The sequence below is a fragment of the Trichosurus vulpecula genome, chromosome 9, assembly GCF_011100635.1.
Source record: "Trichosurus vulpecula isolate mTriVul1 chromosome 9, mTriVul1.pri, whole genome shotgun sequence".
Classification (NCBI taxonomy): domain Eukaryota; kingdom Metazoa; phylum Chordata; class Mammalia; order Diprotodontia; family Phalangeridae; genus Trichosurus; species Trichosurus vulpecula.
The window spans coordinates 44,149,511-44,168,648 of NC_050581.1; the positions used below are offsets into that span (position 1 = coordinate 44,149,511).

The window sequence follows — 19,138 nt, forward strand, 5'->3', positions numbered from 1 at the left end:
GTGGAACCTGCTTGTGAAAGTCTGTAAATGTCAGACAGAGAAGTTTCTGTTTTATCCTAGAGGCAATAACAAGTGCCTAAAGCTGCTTGAGCAGGGCAGTGCCCTGGTCAGACGTGTACTTTAGGAATATCAGTTTGGCAGTTGTGTGGAGTTTGGTTTGAAGAGGGAAGAAGCAGAATTGAAAAAGGAAGTGGCAGGGAGACCAATTAAGAGTGAGGAGTGATGAGGGCCAGAGGGCCAGAGCCAGGTGGCAGCCATGCGATTCTGTGAAGCTGATTATTTATTTGGTTATTGTTGAGAATAAATGGTTCCAATCATATTCTTTCTTACCAAAACAAAATTCTGTGTTTGGCTACCAAAGGTAGGTTTTGTTCAATGAGTTGGCAATGTACGTTAAATGCGCATTGCACGAAGAGCCTTGGCTCTCAGGCTCTGGAGGGGAGTTCTGCTGGAATAGATCACAGTCTTTTCTCTCAAGAACTAAAGAAGAAGATATGCCCATGAAATATCCAAAAGAACACCTACAGTGAAATTATACAAACAAGTGCAAATTAATACAGCTGTAAGATCTACAGTATTTACAAAGGTCTTGGATACTGTAGACTGAGAGAGAGAGAACGGGAGCCATTTGTGACTGGAGACATTTCATCAGCTTTAGCAGTTTACAAGAATTATAGTTCATTTTTTTGGTATAAATTTTCCTTTTCTAATAAACATTGTCAATATACTAGGGGGATGAGACCCAAACACAGATAATAGAGTATTGCATAGTAAATGCATTAAAGATTTGTAAAACAAAATGGTACTGGAGGGCTGTAGAAGAAGGCCATTACCAGCCAGGGGAATAGGGAATGTTTGATTCTTGATTTTGAATCTCTTAGAAGTTTGAAATCATATTTGAATCTCGTATTTTTGTCGTCATAAGATAATGTTTATATTGTTATCATTATTGAAGTCTTAGATTAAGATTGTTAAGTTATATTGAAACCTGGATTTCTCCTTGTTGCTTGCCAGCTACTTCTCGTCCTGTCTCTGAGGCTAGTGTAAATTTTTTTTTCTCTACACCAGACATTTATTGCTCACCTGCTTTTATGTTATGCTAGGAGGTAGCTAGCCCAGATTCCCTTGAAGGTGCCATAATCATTGGTTTAGACACATGCACAGAGCAGAATGAATAGATGAGGAAATTATGTTAACGCCGTCAATTTAACAAATATTTGTAGAACACCTAAACTATGTAGAAGGCACTGTACTAAATGCTAAGCATACAAAAGATGTAACCAGCATAGTCATTGTCCTCTATGAGTTATTAACAGTCTGCTGGGGTAGGGAAATACTGTAAGTATACAGATGAATAGAATACCAAGTTGAATGTGATGGGGATAAAAGAGAGATCCAGACAAATTGTAATAGGCAGACTTGGTGAGGAAGGTAGCACTTTGAGTTGGGAGAATGAGGAAAAACTGCATAGGAGAGGGGACACCTGACCTGGACCTTGAAAAAAAAGAATTTTAACAGATAAAGATTAGACAGGGGGACTCCTGGCATAAGAGAAGACATTCACTAAAGCTCCAAGGGGATGACAGGATGAGATAAGGCGATGTATGACAGTCAAGTCTGGCTAGTAATCTATGGAAATATAGATTAGAACTGGAGTGGGGAGTTTCTTTTGATCCCTGAGGCAAGTGAGAATCACTGAAGATTTTTGAGTGAAGGAATAATGTGGTCAGACTTGTAGATTCGGAAAATTAGTTCGGTAGCTGTATGAATAAATATTGGACTGGAATAGGGAGAGACTCGCAGCAGAAACTATCATTGACCACAAAACCAAACATTTATCCAGTACCCGTATTGTGCTCGGTGCCATGGAGTCGCAGAGTTTGGATAAGGCCTGCTCTCTACCTTAGTGCGTAGAGTAGGCGGTTAGAATAGTTACTGCTACGTAATACGTGCATGAAAGAGTTTTGTTTTCTTTTTATAAGTATGGTGTGAGGTTTTGAAGATGGTAAAGGAAAGCTTCAACCTCACGGATAATATTTTTATGAAAGGCTTTGGGGAAAAAAAACCAGAACCTTGACTTGGGTTCTTCCCCCCAACTCCCTTCAGTATTCAGTATTTTACAAGTACTTGTGTTCATGGTCTATTGGTCAGTCTTTTTTTTGGCTGTGTCTGCCTCTTTGTGACCCATTTGAGGTTTTCTTGGCAAAGATACCAGAGTGGTTTGCCATTTCCTTCTCCAGCTCATTTTAAAGTTGAGGAACTGAGGCAAACAGGGTTAAGTGACTTACCCGGGGTCACACAGCTAGTAAGTGTCTGAGGTCAGATTTGAACTCAGGAAGATGAGTCTTCCTGACTTCAGGCCCTGTACTCTATACACTGTACCACCTAGCTACTCATGTGTTCATGGTACTGAGTGTACCACTGAAGATACAATGAAGCAGAAGAGATGGATTTCACTTTCTAGGTACTTTCATCCTAATGGAAGAAAAATGTCCTAACTACCTGAAAAGTTAAACCTATTGATGTTTATATAATGTTTATATAATATACAACATGGTGATATAGACTCTTAGCTCCAACTCATTCTATGATTCTGGCCATGTACCACTTGGAAGTCTGAAGAAGTCCATTTCAGTTTCAGTTTATAAGCAGAATGTTTGCATTTTCTTTGAGTGACTCTCAGCTTAGCCAGAGTGCTCTGTGTGAGTGAGGCATGGGGTGGATGAAACTCCAATTTTATTTTTTTTTGAATGTTTATCTCTACTGTATGTATAGAGCTTGATACAGCTCTCAGAGTGTGAGGGGACCAGTCTTCTTGTTGGCCCAGCTTTTGCACATCGAAGGCCTTTCACTCCATGCAGAAGAGCAGGGCCTCTGGAGTTTCTTTCCTCAGGAGCAGCTGGATGGGGCCGGCATTTAAAATCCTGAAACAATTGGCTGGGCTGGAAATGAAACTGTTATTCCCCAAACAGGAAGAATAGTAGCCGTGACTTTTTGTAGCCTGTGGTCCTCTACATTCTGCATCTTTTTACTAGAGGACTGAGGCTCTGTGAGAGCTCTTTGTGTAATGGGCAGATGCAGTTTCATAAATCTTTGTCCCTTAGAAAGCATGACTGACTCTCTCCAAAGAACTTTTTTTTAAGTGTTAGTTGAACCATTATAACTCAGAGAAACCTTGCACAGAAGTGCTATGTGGCCTGGACTGAATAACTTTTAGCTGCTTTAACCCAATCTCAAATAACATCAGTATGAAGAGCAATCAGGTTGCAAATGGGGGAAAAAGCATCATGCTGAGGATAGAAAATTGCAGAATGGTTTGCATCTTTAATTAGCTGCTCTTCGTCATTTATCGCTTATTGACTAAAGACAGATTCAAAATTAGGGAGCTTTATCTCTGGCAGGGACGTTTGCGCCTCTGATTTTTGTTGGGGACGGTTTCAGTCTCTAATTGAAGGTTTTGGTGATTGGTTTCAGAAGTCATCAATCCCAAATAGGAGGCGCTGCTGAGCAGTGATGAAGTCATTGTTGAGTGGGTCACAGCAGGTGTGTGTCAGCGAAGTGTACTTTATCCAGAAGGCTGGATTTCAGAGGCACCAAGGGTCTCCCAGTGCTTTATGTCACAGGGCAAGTAGGCTGGCAGGAAGGTTTGTCATGTGACTCAGGTCATGTTTTCGGAGGAGTGAAGGGGGAAGTGGGCTCCCGAGCATTCTTTCCTCATTGGCTGGTTGTGTCCTTGGACAGTCTCCTAACCTTGCCTCCTTCTTACTTGTAGTATTGGAATTCAGAAGCCAGCCTACCCCCTGACATAGCCAATTGCAAATGCAAAAGCCACATTTAACTATAACGACAGAGGAGCTGAGAAGGAAAAACTCCATAGACACAGTGTTCCCAAAGAAAGAACAGAGCAAATAAAAGAGCCCAGCTTCCAGATTTCAATTGCTGATGTATAGAAAGAGTCAGCCCCTAAATTCTCCATGTCATAAAATATATTAGAAGAGAAACTGGGTTACATCAGCTTGTTGGTTTGTTTTTTTTCCTTCTTCTTTACTGAACCACTGAATGGGGCTCCTAGAAAATACACTGGTCCAATGAGGGATGTTATCTTTCTCCCATGTCCAATACATTTTTTCAGTGTCGTATTACCACATTTGTGATTGTAGGTGAGGATTCATCAGAATGTACCTGAGACATTTGAAGGGGCTTTGGTTCTGCAAGGCAGAAAATGGTTTCTGGGTGAAGGCAGAGATTGAGCTAAGGGGAAAAATAGAAAAACATAGAAAAACATTTTGAAAAATTTTAGAGTGAATAAGGAAGAAGGAAGAAAGAAAAAAAAAAGAAAAAATTTAGTTTACATCCCTCCCTAGGTTCCTTATTAGAGCTTTCTTTTTCCTTACCTGTAAAATGGGGCTAATAATAGTAGCCACTTCACTGAGTTATTGTGAGGATCAGATGAGATAACACACATCTGCATATATACCATATGTAACTATATAAATGTTAATTATTGTTATTAATTTCACAGAGGAATTTCAGAGGGAACTGCAAGTTTGGAAAATGTATTAGGCAAAGTGAGAAGTATCAGATCCTAGCTTTATAAATATACTGAATTATCTCTTAGCCATGTGGTTTCAGAGAGGAAATCTGTACTACACTTAGTCCCTGGCAGTAACTGTAAATGTATTGACCCTAAGGGACCACCTTTCACACTGGTCTCTAATAACCAGGGCCACTAACTAAGGAGCTTAATTTAAAATGCACATGTGATGCAGGATCTAGGTTGCAGATATATTTTTTAAGTGGTAGAAATTAAATCCCCAGGAAGAATTCTGGGAGGAAAGATTCTGGAGTCATTTTGCTTTTATCTGCAAATTAACACTGAACATTGAGCTTCATCAGCTGCAGATGTAATCATAGCACTTGTAATGTTAAAAATATAGTATGTACATGTAATTAGCAGTAAATGGCTCATACGCACATGCTCTGATTGCCTTATCGTAGTTTCTCATTAAAGCAAGCTTTTTCACCCAGTTGCTAGCCTTTACAGATTTCCTCCTTATAAATCAGCCTGTAGGGGAGGCCAACTGCAAGGCTCAGAATTTTTTTCTTTAATATTTTCTTTGTCAGTATTTGGAACTCATTTCCATTCATTAGCTGTTTTTGAGACACTGATAGGGTCATTTAAAGAGACTGGTATGCTTGAAGACTCATTTCTCCATGGTGTTGCTAACGTGGTATTTATTCTTTACACTAAAATTGTTCTGCACAGAGACATCTCCCTGGAATGCTGGTATAGTGTGTGTGTATATATATATATATATATATATATATATATATATATATATATATATACTATATAGTTTTCAAGAAGGCAGCAATTTATAGAATATCCATAGGGTAAACATGCTGCATTTTCAAAAGAAATGCCTGTATTAGATCACGATATTATAATAAACTTTTTATTTGCATTATTGATTTCTACTGGTTAAGTATTTTTGTTTTCTTTTAACATTGTTAAATGCTGAGTTTCAAGTGGCCATTTCAGTTGTCATTTTCCCCCATGAATTTAGAAAAAAACTTAATGCCTTTTCATTCCTCTGTGGGAAGCACTAGGAAATTTGGCATCCAGTCCTAACATGACACAGATCATATCTTGTGACTAAGCCTGTCAAAACTTTCCTGAGTTCGAGATCTATGTCTGCCACTAGATAGGTATTAGATATATTATGATTGTGCACAAATTGTTTCAGCTCTCTTAAACTTGGTTTCCTAATCTAACAAATGAAAGGGTTAGTCTATCTCTATACATTTTACATATCTATATCTAACATTTTACGTATGAGCCTTTCTTAAAGAGAGGACCAAAATGAATGTTTTTTTAATTTTTTAAATTTTAATAGTTTTTAAACTTTTTTTTTTTAGAATTTTGATTTCCAAATTTTTTCCCTACCTTCCTCCCCTCCCCACTCCTTAAGAAGGCAAACCATTTGATAAATGTTATATATGTGCAGACATGCAAAACATTTTCTCGTTTTAGTCATGTGAAATAAAACAGACAAAAAAACAAAAAGAAAGTTAAAAAAAGCAGTATGCTTTCAGTCTGCATTCAGATTCCATCAATTCTTTCTCTGGAGATGGAAAGCATTTTTCATCATAAGGCCTTCAGAATTGTTTTGGATCTTTGGGTTGCTGGGAATAGCTAAGTCATTCATAGTTGATCATTGTACAACATTGCTGTTACTGTGTATAATCTTCTCCTGGTTCTGCTCATTTCACTCTGCATCAGTTCATGTAAGTCTTTTCAGGTGTTTCTGAAAGCATCCTGCTCATCATTTCTTGTAGCACAATAGTATTCCAACAGAATCATATACTTCTACTTGTTCAGCCGGTCCCCAATTGATGGACATCTTCTCAATTTTCAATTCTTTGTTACGACAAAAAGAGCTACTATAAATATTTTGTATATATAAGTCCTTTTCCTTTTTGTTAATCACTTGGGGATACAGATCTAGTAGTGGTATTGCTGGGACAAGGGGCATGCACAGTTTTATAGCTCTTTGGGTGTAGTTCCAAATTACACTCCAGAACGGTTGGATCAGTTTACGCTTCCATTAGCAGTGCATTAGTGTCTCAATCTTCCAACATCCCCTGAAATATTTATCATTTTCTTTTTCTGTCGTATTAGCCAATCTGACAGGTGTTAGGTGATACCTTAGAGTTGTTTTAATTTACATTTCTCTGATCAGTAGTGATTTAGAGCATTTTTTCACAGGGCTATAGATAGCTTTGATTTCTTCATCTGAAAACTACCTGAGGGGGCAGCTAGGTGGCGCAGTGAGTAGAGCACTGGCTCTGGAGTCAGGAGGAACTGAGTTCAAATCCAGCCTCAGATGTTTGACACACCAGCTGTGTGACCTTGGGCAAGTCACTTAACCCCAATTGTCCTGCTTTCCCCACTGCAAAAAAACAACAAAACAAAACAAAAAACCCAAAAGAAAACTACCTGTTTATATCTTTTGATCATTTATCAATTAGGGAATGACTCGTACATAATTATAAATTTGACTCCGTTTTCCATATATTGGAGAGATAAGACCTCTGTCAGAGAAACTTGCTCTAAAATTTTTCCCCTCATTTTCTGCTTCTCTTTAAAAGGGAAGATCAATACCAGATTAAATCTTGTATCTCTTGTTTGGTCTTAAAACTTTCTCTTTTCCATACATCTGGCAGGTAAACTATTTCGTGCTCCTCTAATTTGCTTATGGTATCACCCTTTATATCCAAACCATGTCCCATTTTGGCCTTATCTTGGAATATGGTGTAATATGGGTCTATCCCTAGTTTCTGCCAAACTTCTTTCCAGTTTTCCCAGCAGTTTTTATCGTATAGTGAATTCTTGTCTCCAAAGTCTGGATCTTTGCATTAATCAAACTGAAGATTACTTCGGTAGTTTGGTAGTATGTATGTACGTATACACATATGCTGTATTTATCTTAGCCGATACTAGATTGTTTTGATGATTAATGCTTTGTAATATAGTTTGAGATCTGGTACTACTGCGAAAACACATTTCTTCACATTTTTTCCCCATTAATTCTCTTGATATTCTTGACCTTTTGTTGTTCTAGATGAATTTTGCTATTACATTTTCTAGCTGCATAAAATAATTTTTGATAGTTTGGTATGGCATTGAATAAATACATTATTTTAGGTAGAATTGTCATTGTATTGACTTGGCCGACCCATGAACAATTAACATTTTTCCAGTTGTTTAGATCTGACTGTGTGAAAAGTTTTTATAATTGTTTTCATATGGTTTCTGGGTTTGTCTTGGCAAGGGTACTCCCAAGTATTTTATGTTGTCTACAGTTATTTTAAATGGAATTTCTCTTTTTATCTCTTGTTGCTGAGCTTTGTTAGTAATATATAGAAATGCTGATGATTTATGTGGGTTTATTTTATATCCTGTGACTTTGCTAAAGTTGCTAATTATTTCAACTAGTTTTTTATTTGATTCTTTGCAGATGAAAATTCTTAATTCATTGTTTTGGAACTAAATATTTATTTTCTGAAGGTCAGTGATAGGCAAGGGGAGTGAAAAGGAAACATGTGAGAAGACTGCCTTAAGTCAGTAACATATGTTTGGAAACAGTAGGACATTTCTAGTTTGCATTTATGTTGACTGCAAAGCTGAAATTTCTCATTGAAAATAAATGAGAAGTGCAGATGAACTGTTATTATCTAGTGTAGGTGATAGGTATAAGTAATAATAGTTCACATTTATGTAGTGCTTCAAGGTTACAAAGTGCTCCACATACATTAATAATCATATTACATAATAGTCATAAATAACTTTGTGACATAGGTAGTGTATCATTATTCCCATTTTACAGATGGAGAAGCTGAGCCTCAAGAGGGATTTAATGATTTTCCCAGAATCACACAGTTAGTAAGTTTTGGACTTGGGTCTTGATCCTGAGTGTTTTGACTCTAAGACCACTATGCCTTTTAATATGCCACAGTGCTCTTTGTCCTTTTTGATAACATTAGATGAAGCTAGTAAGTTCACCAGGTAGAATATTCTAAACAACATTTCCAGGATGTGCTAGAATATAAGGTATATTATATACCTAATGCCTAGGAAACAATATAAAAAACACTCACTTTAGTAATTTGTCTTTTACCCCATTTAAAAGGAAAATATATGGAATGCTCTAACCTTCACTTTCACCCAGAAACCATTCCTTTATAATTCCTTTATAGGGATGACTCGATTTCCATATTTAGCAAATTAGATTATCCTACCCCAGAGCACATTTCTAATGTTGAATGCCATATTCTCTAGGATTTAACTTGAAATTAGGAGCCTTGTTACCTCTGCTTTTATTTTTAAAATCCCGTAGATAGAATTTCCCCTGGTTTATTTTTTTTATAATAAAAAAATGAAAGTGAAAAATAGGGCAGGCACTAGGGTATGATGGCATTGGAAGAAAAAGTGTGGCCTGGATGTTTTCATGATTATATAAATTAACTGGTTTTGAACATACTGTCTCCAGTTACACCAAAACTTAGAAGACAATGTCAGTAATCCAATGTCATTCCCAATTTTGTTTTTCATTTCAAAAATTAATTTAGAAATTTAACATGTTAAAGGAATAGTAATTGTGTTTTTTTCCAATGGAAACTGAAACCTAAAAGCTAAAGCAGAGAGCCCTATTAGTACCAAGGAAGTATACCCAGACATAAAAGAGTATGAAGTGTCTCTGAATAAGATAAATTAAGTGTTTTTTTTTTAAATTAAGTGGTTTTTAATGAAGTAGGTGAAAATATTTCCTTTCTTTCCCTCTTCCCCAACTAAGCTGGTGCTTAAGTTGAAAAAATGCTATATTCTTCTAGGTGGTTCTTTTCAGTTTGAATTTTTTTTTACCCTAGATACTGTTTTGCATTTTACAATAAAATATGCAATAATTGATTTGTAACTTGATGTAAAATATTACTTTTATTATTCTGCATTATTAGGTAATATGTGTGGATAATCTATCCAAATAGCTTCATTAGTAAATTCAGACCATAGAATATTAGAGTTGTAAGAGACTTTAGGAATTATTTTATTATGTTTTCCAGATGAGAATACAGGCCTAAAGAAGTTAAATGACTTGCCTAGGTTGCATAGCAACATTAGGAGTAGAATCTACCTCTCCTAATTTCCATTCTATTGCTAAGCATGCTGCCAGTCTACCATTCTCTAAGGTACCCTTGGGATATTCTTGTAGGTGCTCCGCCCAAAGGAATATAAATTTTGATTGCTGAAACCTGGCAAGATATGTTGGGGTTCACGGGCAAGAATTCTTTCTTAAGGACCAGACCTTAAACCCAAATCACTCTGGCTCTCATTGATTGGCCAACAACTGGTCCCTGATGGCTCAGAGTGAATGTAAATAGTAATTGTTTCTGTTTTGGCCAGAAACCCTGTGGGTCTTCTCCTCCAAGATTTTTTTTTTAACTAGGTAAAAGAGTCCATTATTTGCCTCATTTCTTACCTAGTCTCATTCACTCAGTGGGCATTGCCTCAGTCAAGCTGAGACCTGGGAAAGACCTTAGCTTAAAGAGGCTAAGGTTTCCCATTGATTTCAGGGCCATATCCAGTCATCCTGATCTATATCTTGCCACTGGATCCACATGGCTCCGCAGGAGAGAGTGGGGCTAGTGACTTTGCACAGCCCTATCTCACTTAAATCTAATTCACTTACAAGTCATGGCATCACCTTCCTGATGTCATGGTCCTCTTCCAGGACAAAGGACAACTAGCAACAGGTTAATGGGACAACATTATTGAGATTGTGAAGAACAAGATTTTCTTCTAATTGAACCATTAGACTTAGCACCTTTCTATTCTTTGGGGTTTCACAATTTTTTTTTCCTGAAATGCACTACAATCCTATTTAAAAATTTTAATTATTTGTAGACTTCTTCACTGTATTGTTGATCATTTTAGTAGGAAAGTCAGAATAGGAATAATTCAGAAAAAATGAAGTCCCAAGAACCTAGGATGATATATATACACATATACATATACATATACATATACATATACATATACATATACATATACATATATACATATATGTATATATATGATTTTTTCATAATCTAGTAATGGAAGGCTAGAATATGTGAATTTCCTATCATCATTGCCACTACCAGTACTACTAGTATGAGTACTGCAACTATTACTACCACCACCACCAATAGCCACATTATTTACCTTTGGTCCTACATACTTTGTTTATGATTGAGTAGGATTGGATTGATTAGAAATGGATAAAGATGTGAGTGTTTTCAGACTGCAAACTCCTTGGACTAGTTTAAATGTAAACTTTAGCATGGTTTCCCAGGTCCCTAGCCTAATTGAGACAAGCCTGGGCCTAAAAAAAAAATCAGGCTGCAGGAAAGTAAGAGTTTTAGTCAAAATCCAAGTTGGCCCTAGGGTGGTTATGATTTTCAGGCCACAATTAATATATTGCCTCCAATTCCCCTAAACATAACTAAGGATGAGAAGGGCACGTATTAAATTTGTGTTTCAAGAGAGGGCATTTAAAAATTATTTTTAAAATACATTTTTATTAATTTTTTGTTACCATAATTTCCCCCAGTATTCCTCTGCCTCCCCGTGTCATAAAACAAATAGTATTTAAAATTTTTAAAAATTTAATAATTTTTTTACCCCAGTTACATGTAAAAGCAATTTTTAACATTAGTTTTTAAAACTTTGAGTTCCAAATTCTCTCCCTCCCTCCCTACCCCCTCTCATTGAGAAGGCAAGCAATTCAGTGTAGGTTATATGTGTGTAGTCATGCAAAACATATCCATAATGGTCATATTGTGAAAGAAAACAGAGAAAAAAAAAACCAAGAAAATAAAGTAAAAAAAAAAGTATGCTTCAATCTGTTTTCAGGCACCATCAGTTCTTTTTCTGAGAATGATTATCATTTTTCATCATAAGTCCTTCAGAGTTGCCTTGGATTGTTGTATTGCTGAGAATAGCTAAGTCATTCACAGGTTATTATCTTACAATATTGCTGTTACTTCATACACAGTACATTTCACTTTGCATCAGCCTATGCAAGTCTTTCCAGGTTTTTCTGAGCACATCCTGCTCATGATAGTATTTCATCACAGTCACATACTGCAGCTTGTTCAGCCATTCCCCAATTGATGGGCATCCCCTCAATTTCTAATTTTTTGCCCCCAGAAAATAGCTGCTATAAATATTTCTTGTACGTATAGATCCTTTTTGTTTTTTACCTCTTTTGGGATATAGACCTAGTAGTGGTGTTGCTGGGTCAAAGGGTATGCATGGTTTTATAGCCTTTTGGGCATAGTTCCAGATTGCTCTACAGAATGGTTGAATCAGTACACAACTCCACCAACCGTGCATTTTCCCCCCCATATCCCCTCCAATACTTGCCATTTACCTTTTCTGTCCTATTAGACAATCTAATAGGTATGATGTAGTACCTCAAAATTGTCTTAATTTGCATTTCTCTAATCAGTAGTTAGATTAACAAGTAGTATTTTTTAAAGAAAGGAAAAAAGAACAAATCAGCATAATAGATCGATTTTTAAAATTTTTTTGTGTGGTTCTTTCTAATTACATTGTTGTAGCCAGTAAATACATTGTTTTCTGTTTTTTTTTTTTAAAACTTTTCTCTGTATCAGTTCGTGTAGCTCTTGCCATGCTTCTCTGAATTCATCCTATTTGTCACTTATTACATCACAATACTATTCTGTTACATTTAAGTACCACACCTAGTGTAGCCATATCTGAATCAATGAGCATCTACTTTGTTTATTCTTTGCTACCACAAAAAGTGCTGCTATTTTGATATATTTGGGGATTTTCTTCTTATTGACCTCCTTGGGGTATAAGCCCAGTAGCTAAATCTCTGGATCAAAGAGCATGGGCATTTTACTTACTTTATTTGCATAATTTCACATTGTTTTCCAAAATGCTGTTACTGATTTACAACTCTACCAGCAATGCACTAGTATGTCTTTCTTTCTGCAACTCTCCTAACGTTGACTATTCCCGTATTTTCTCATCTCAGAGACATTTTTCATTTTTTGTTTGACTATTGCAGTAGCTTTAAAATTAGTCTCCCTGCCTCAACTCCATCCCCATTCAAATCCATTGTCCCCTCAACTGCCAGAGCAGTTTTTCTGAAGTGTAGGTTTGACCATGTCACACCACTTTCCCACCCTATTCTGTCATCTGCAGTGTCTCTCTGTTATATCCAAAATCAAATATAAAATGCTCTTGGCATATAAAACTCTTCATAATCTGGCCCCTTCCTTCCTTTCCATTCTTTGTACACTTTACATTTCTCTGCATACTCTACAGTCTAGCTGCTTGGGCCTACTTGCTGTTCCTTACACAAAAACATTCCATTTCCCCTTCTGTTCTTTTGAACTGGCTAGCCATCACTCCTTGACTGATCTTTCTCCTCACCTCCTATTCGTAGCTCCTTCTTCAGCTTAAATCCCAACGTCTGCAGAAAGCCTTATGCAGTCTCCCTAGCAGTTAGTCTGTTTTTCTCTGACATTGCCTTCTATGGACTGCGTGTTTATTATATGTACCTGGTTACTTACATTTCTTTCCCATTAGAATGTGAGCTCTTTGAGGGAAGGGGCTAATTTTACCTTTTGAAAAAATCCTCCCTGCTTAGCACAGTGCCTGGCATATAGTAAGTAAGCACTTGCTGCATGCTTGTTGACTCGACCTGTCTTGATTTGATACTTGATCATTTGTGCTTATCAGTCCAAGTAGGGTAAAAGATCCTTTTAGCCAGAAAACCCTATTTGGTATTAAGATTTTTGAAGGAGAAGGGACTGTTTCACATTTTCCGTCTGGATGGCAACAAAGAGGGAAAATTTGGGCATTTTTGAGAAGAGATGTAGACCATAAAAGCAGGAGAAGGACTGTTAAGATTTTCTAACAGAATAGTGAACTCTAAAAATAGACCCATACTTTCTAACTCCATCTGTAAACTCAAATTGTTGCCTTCCTTGAAGTAAAATCGTATGCCTGTTCTCCTAGGCAAAATCTACTACCTAAAGTAACCACATTTCTGATAAGTGTGAGGCTAGGAATGGTGCTAGAGGGGAGAGGTAGAGATGAGAGGAGTTAAGAAGAATAATTCTCCTTGTTCGTCTGTTTCTCTCAAGATTTCCTGGATCAGTCTTGAGGGGTAGTTGCAACTAGGACTTAGCCTCAGGAAGGAGAGAGAGAGAGAGAGAGAGAGAGAGAGAGAGAGAGAGAGAGAGAGAGAGAGAGAGAGAGAGAGAGAGAGAGAGAGAGTGTGTGTGTGTGTGTGCGCTCGTCCTAGGCTGAATTTGGTGGCTTTGAGAGCTAGGAATATATTTTTTAAATCCTTCTGGTTTTCTGCCATATGTTTCACTGATTGACTAAGCACAATTCAGAACTGTTCTTAAATCAGTTGGTACAACTCAGTTGTTTAACAAGCACCTATTAGATGCGTACTACATGCAAGACAGTGCTGGTAGAAATACAGTTAAAAACAACAACATAGAGTCCCTGCCCTCAGTGTCCAAGTACCAAGGTGATATCCAGACAAGGGTGTGAGAAGTTTGAGGATGAAGAAAATACTTTCTGGTGGAGTGATCAGGAAAAAAAAATTATGGAAGAGGGAGTATGTCAGCAAGGCCTTGAAGGAAGAGAGAAGACCATAGGATTACAGATTTAAAGTAGAAAAGGGCCTTCTATTCCAAATTCCTTCATGTTACATTTGAGGTTCAGGGAAGTTATGTTAACCAAGGTCACCCTTGTAATAATATCCAAGCAATAATATCAGAAGGCAGACATGTATTGTGCATTCCATTCAAAGAAGTTGCCTGCCTAGGTGAAAGTGTAGAATGAGATTGGGGTACACTTAGAAGTTTAGTTTAATTGGTATATAGACTATGTGAAGGAGAAGTAGGATGAATAGAGGTAACACTAGATTAGAGTCCAATTATGCAGAGGCTTAAATGCCAGGCTTAGCAGTTTGTATTATTTCTTATAATTAATGAGGAGTCTTTTTTTTAAATGATGATCTTGAGGCAGGAGAAAGACATGTTGTTAAGAGGATAATTTTGCTAGTGGCATGAAGGATTTGTTGTAAAGGAAGAAAAACTAAGAAGCCGGGAGCTTTGTTAGGAGGGTATTATAGAAGTTGAGGTAAAAAGGGATAAAAGCCTAAACTAGGGTGATGGCAGCATGATTGGAAAAAAGATGATTTATTCTCTCTGGATTTCAATTTCTTTATCTGTAAAATGAGAAAGTTACATTTTTTTAGATCCTACTTTATTCTGTGAGAAACATGAGATATTATTGTAAGGTAGTAACGGTAGGACCTAACAACTGATTATATGTACACTGGTGAAGGAGAAAGAAAAACAAAGGTGACTGTGGTTTTAAGCTGCCATCAACAGAAAGGGAAGTTGGGTGGAGTGTTTGTGAAGTAGATGCGCTCAGTTGACTTTTGTTTGAGTTGCCAGCAAGACAACCGTGGGGAAATGTCCAGCAGCTCTGTAGTTCTGGAGATTCGGCATGACTCAGTAAGTGGATTTGGGATTCCTCCACAGAGGTTGGATAATTAAAGCCATCCTAGAGGATGAGGTCACCAGGGAGGACCATGCAAAGGGCCAAGAGAAGAGGGCCAAGGAGAGAATCTTGGTGGCTTCCCACATTAAGGGCTGCAGAGAGGACAGGGTGTAGGGAGCAGTTAGGCTTGTGACAGAACCAGAAAAGTGTCATTGTTACTATTCTTTTGCAGTTGGTACTGGTGGCTTCATAAGAGACCTGTGTAGATCGATGTTCTTCCTGATACCCCTATTTCCATTTTGATAACAGTGGGCCAGGGTTTTCACATGGGCTTGGCAGCGATTGTGTACATATTTTTAGACTTCACTTCCTTTCTCCACATCATTCCTACCTCCTGCCTTGAAACCTGTTTTCATAGTGTGTTTTCTAAGATTATAAATTAGATGATGAGGTACCTTACACTAAACATAGCCAGGAGTGAGTGACATTCTCATTTATAATAATTAAGTAACAGTTTCAAGTTTATAATCATTTAAGTTATGATTGATGCGAAGGGTGAGTCAGAAGAGAGGCCTATAGCATAGAGAACATTGTTTCCTCAGGAAGTATAAGATCTCTGGGATTCAAAAGATAAAAGACATTTTCATAGAAACATGTTTGGAATACATAAGGAATTTTCATAGATGACATTGGTAAAAAGCTAGTATTTCTTACAATTATCTCTCTTCCTTTGTTGCTAAAATATTGCAGGTAAAACCAGTTTTCTAGAGCATTACCACAAATCTTTATAGGTATACTTTTGGCTAGATGGTATGATGATAAAAATCCTTAAAACATTTAGTACCTCTTCCTGTCAGTTATAATTATACAAATACAGCAATATCAATTGTGTTTATCCAGGTGGATTCTATGAAGGTTATGGAGTTCATGAATTATGTTCCTAGTTAGCTAACATGACACTCATATGGGTGCAATAAATTTAGAACTGGAATGGCACAGAGAATACTACATAATTACAGGAGAAACTCATTTGAAGAAGAATTACTTGAAGGTCACCTGCTATTTAATCTGTCCAGAATGTAACTAAAAATAATCATAAGAGAGAAAAATATTCTGTCAAGAGAGTTTTTACAGCATTTTAAGATTAAGCCATCATTGCTAATCCTCTTTATAATTACAAAGTAATATCTGTCATTAAAAACAACACATTGTCAATAATACTACTGTATCTTTTCTTTATTTCTTTGCCTCTGCCCTTCTTGATGGATATGGTAGGAATTACATTTTATCATAAATGGTATTTGCTAATTTAGAAAAGCAGTCTTTTCAATATTTGTATAAAGTAAGATAGAATTAAAAGGAGTCAGTGATTTGTAGTACTATAATAATATTGGTGCTTAACAGTTTTTGATTTCTACCTCTAGATCTATTTACTTAATCCACACAGTATCCCTTAGAGAAATGTCCCCTGGTTTCCTAGATCATGAAGTTGAAGCCAAGAGATGAAAGAAATTGCCCAAGGCCTCCTTACCAAAGTAATCCATATACAAAGCTAGAGACTTGATTTTCAGCTTTGTCTGTTTAGGGTCCTGCTCCTCCCAATATAAATGAAAATGGTTTCTAGGATGATTCAAAATGTAGTGTTGGAGTCACATCCCTGCCCCTAGTGTTTAACCTAACAGGACTCTTATAATATTGGTATTGTGAAATAAGGATATTATGTGTATCTGTGCTGTGATTAGAATTGTATAGTTGTATAGAGAATATGTGTGTGTGATTTAACCTAAGTTCTTTAAAGTTCAAAATCATTTTACTGTTTGCTGTGGTTAAGGAAACCCACCCCAGTAATCCCTCTTTACAGAGCATTCTGCTGTTTGATGAAGCCCAATTTAACCACTTAGGACCAATGAATCTTAGGACAACAAAGACCCTTGGGAACTTACTCTAGGCTGTCCTCCTGGAGCTAGAGAGGATTTTATCAATGCTGTCCTAAACTAGTGACTAGACTAGTCCTATTTTTAGGTTTCCACAAAGGAGGCTACATGCTATAGTGGAAGGAATGCTAGACTTGGAGTCAGGAGGGCCTGGATTGAATTCTGACTCTGACATTTTAGTTATGTCACATTGGGGAGGTCACTTAGACCCTAAGCTCAGTTTTCTTATTGGCAAAATGAGATTAATCATACCTGCATCACCTACCTCAAATGAAGAGCACTTTGCAAATGTCAAACGACCGTGTGATTGTGATTTGTAGTAGGGATAGTTGGTAGCATCAGCAGTAGCTGCTGTTGTTGTTATCCCAGTAATTCACCCAGGTATATCATACCCATATCTGTACTTCTAACCTAAATCCTTCACACTCCAGTTCGTCCATTTCCTTTTAATGTGCTCTCAGTGGAAATAGAAATTATCGAGTTAATGGTTATTTCTTCTCTGATTTAAGCAGCTCCTCCTTCGTTCTGTTTTTCTTCTTGAATATTCAGCAAAGTTTGACTTGGCCAAACCAAATTAGGAAGCTCAGTCCAGAGGTGTATCCAATGCCTGCTTTTGTGCTTTTGTACTGACACCAGTGTTTTGTTAGTAAGCAGCAAAGTTCCTTTCGGACTGGAAAGGTTCATTTTCTGTTTTTGTATCCTCTGTACCTGGCACTGTGGCTGGCACATGGTAGGCACTTATTAATCACTGTTTGTTGATTAATTGATTGGTAGTTTCACCCCAGCATATGGCTAATCCCCTGATGATCCTGAAGCTTATCACTGTCTTAGCACTGAATGGATACCCATGTGTAAATGTCAGGTAGTTTCTTTCATCCATCTCCACTGAAGGGTTTTATCAGAGAATTTTCTATACATTCCTTTTCATAAACATAAGCTCAGTTGTCGTTGGGGGTAAAATAGGGCTGTGCTTGAGGTAGACTTTGGTATCTAATTTCTATATACTGTGTATGTGATGCTTTATCATGTGTATTTTTTTATCCACACATCTGATACCTTCCATCTAGGATTCTAATTAGCCTGTTATAGCTCCAAAATTACATGCTCTTACATGCCTATGATTATCTCAGTAGGATTAGCAGCTTCCCCCCCCCCCCCATAATGATAATTGAGATCTCTCACTGGTGACATTTTTATTACTAGAACATGCCCCCCTTCCATTATCCCCTAAACCTTTATTGTTTTTCAGTAATAGCTTTTTAGCTGCATTCTTAAAGCAAAATGTTCAGGAATCATTCAGATGAAGAATTCTACCATCATTATGCACATACCATAATAATAGTTATGCCTTTTCTTTCTCTCTTGTGATGGCAGGTACCTGGAGATTTGAGTCAAACATCTGAAGACCAAAGTTTGTCAGATTTTGAAATGTAAGTCTTTAGCATCTTAAAGATACACTTTAGAATGAAAATGGTTTAATTTGGCTAACACCCAATGTCAGGTTTATCCCTGAGCCATTATACCATAAGGAGAAAAAAATAATTGTTCAGATCTCAAAAGGATCCAGTTCTCAAGTTGATCACTTGATATGACAAATGTAGTCTTGGTATTCTGATTTTTATGCACATGTAATTAGAAAAAAGAGATGGGCTGGTAAGGTAATGATAGCAAGAGACGGTGGGTGAATTGTTTGAGTGATACATTGTTACCCTTCTACCACAAAATAAGAAGGCCTCTAACACTTTAGATATTCAATTCAATTAAACAAATATCAGATGTTATATATGTGTACTGTTACACACAGACTACGAAACCAATCAAGGTTCTGAAGATACTGATATGAAAAATAACACAAACCCTCCCATAAATTTGCACAGAATGTGAGCTGAGGCACATCTACCTCATCATCTATGAGATCCCTTTCCTCAAAGAGTTTGTAATCTATGTGTACACAAATAATTATATTACTAGTGAGGATGTCCACAAAAAAGGTCAAGAATGAGAGAGCAGGGAAGGGGAGAGATCACTTCTGGCTGGGGAGAAATCCTACTTGGGTAGATTCTATATGGAGTTTGCATGGATTCTCTTTGGACAATTTATAGGA

At 37.0% G+C, this 19,138-nt stretch overlaps 1 protein-coding gene across 1 annotated transcript in view; it reads left to right on the forward strand.

Annotated features, from left to right (window-relative positions):
• The window catches only part of SNX29 (sorting nexin 29), a 647,758-nt gene that overhangs the window by 402,016 nt on the left and 226,604 nt on the right, over positions 1 to 19,138 (forward strand). The window contains exon 17 of the mRNA XM_036738094.1: positions 18,409 to 18,464. Coding sequence (XP_036593989.1) covers positions 18,409 to 18,464 — 56 coding nt within the window. The remainder of the gene's footprint in view (positions 1 to 18,408; positions 18,465 to 19,138) is intronic.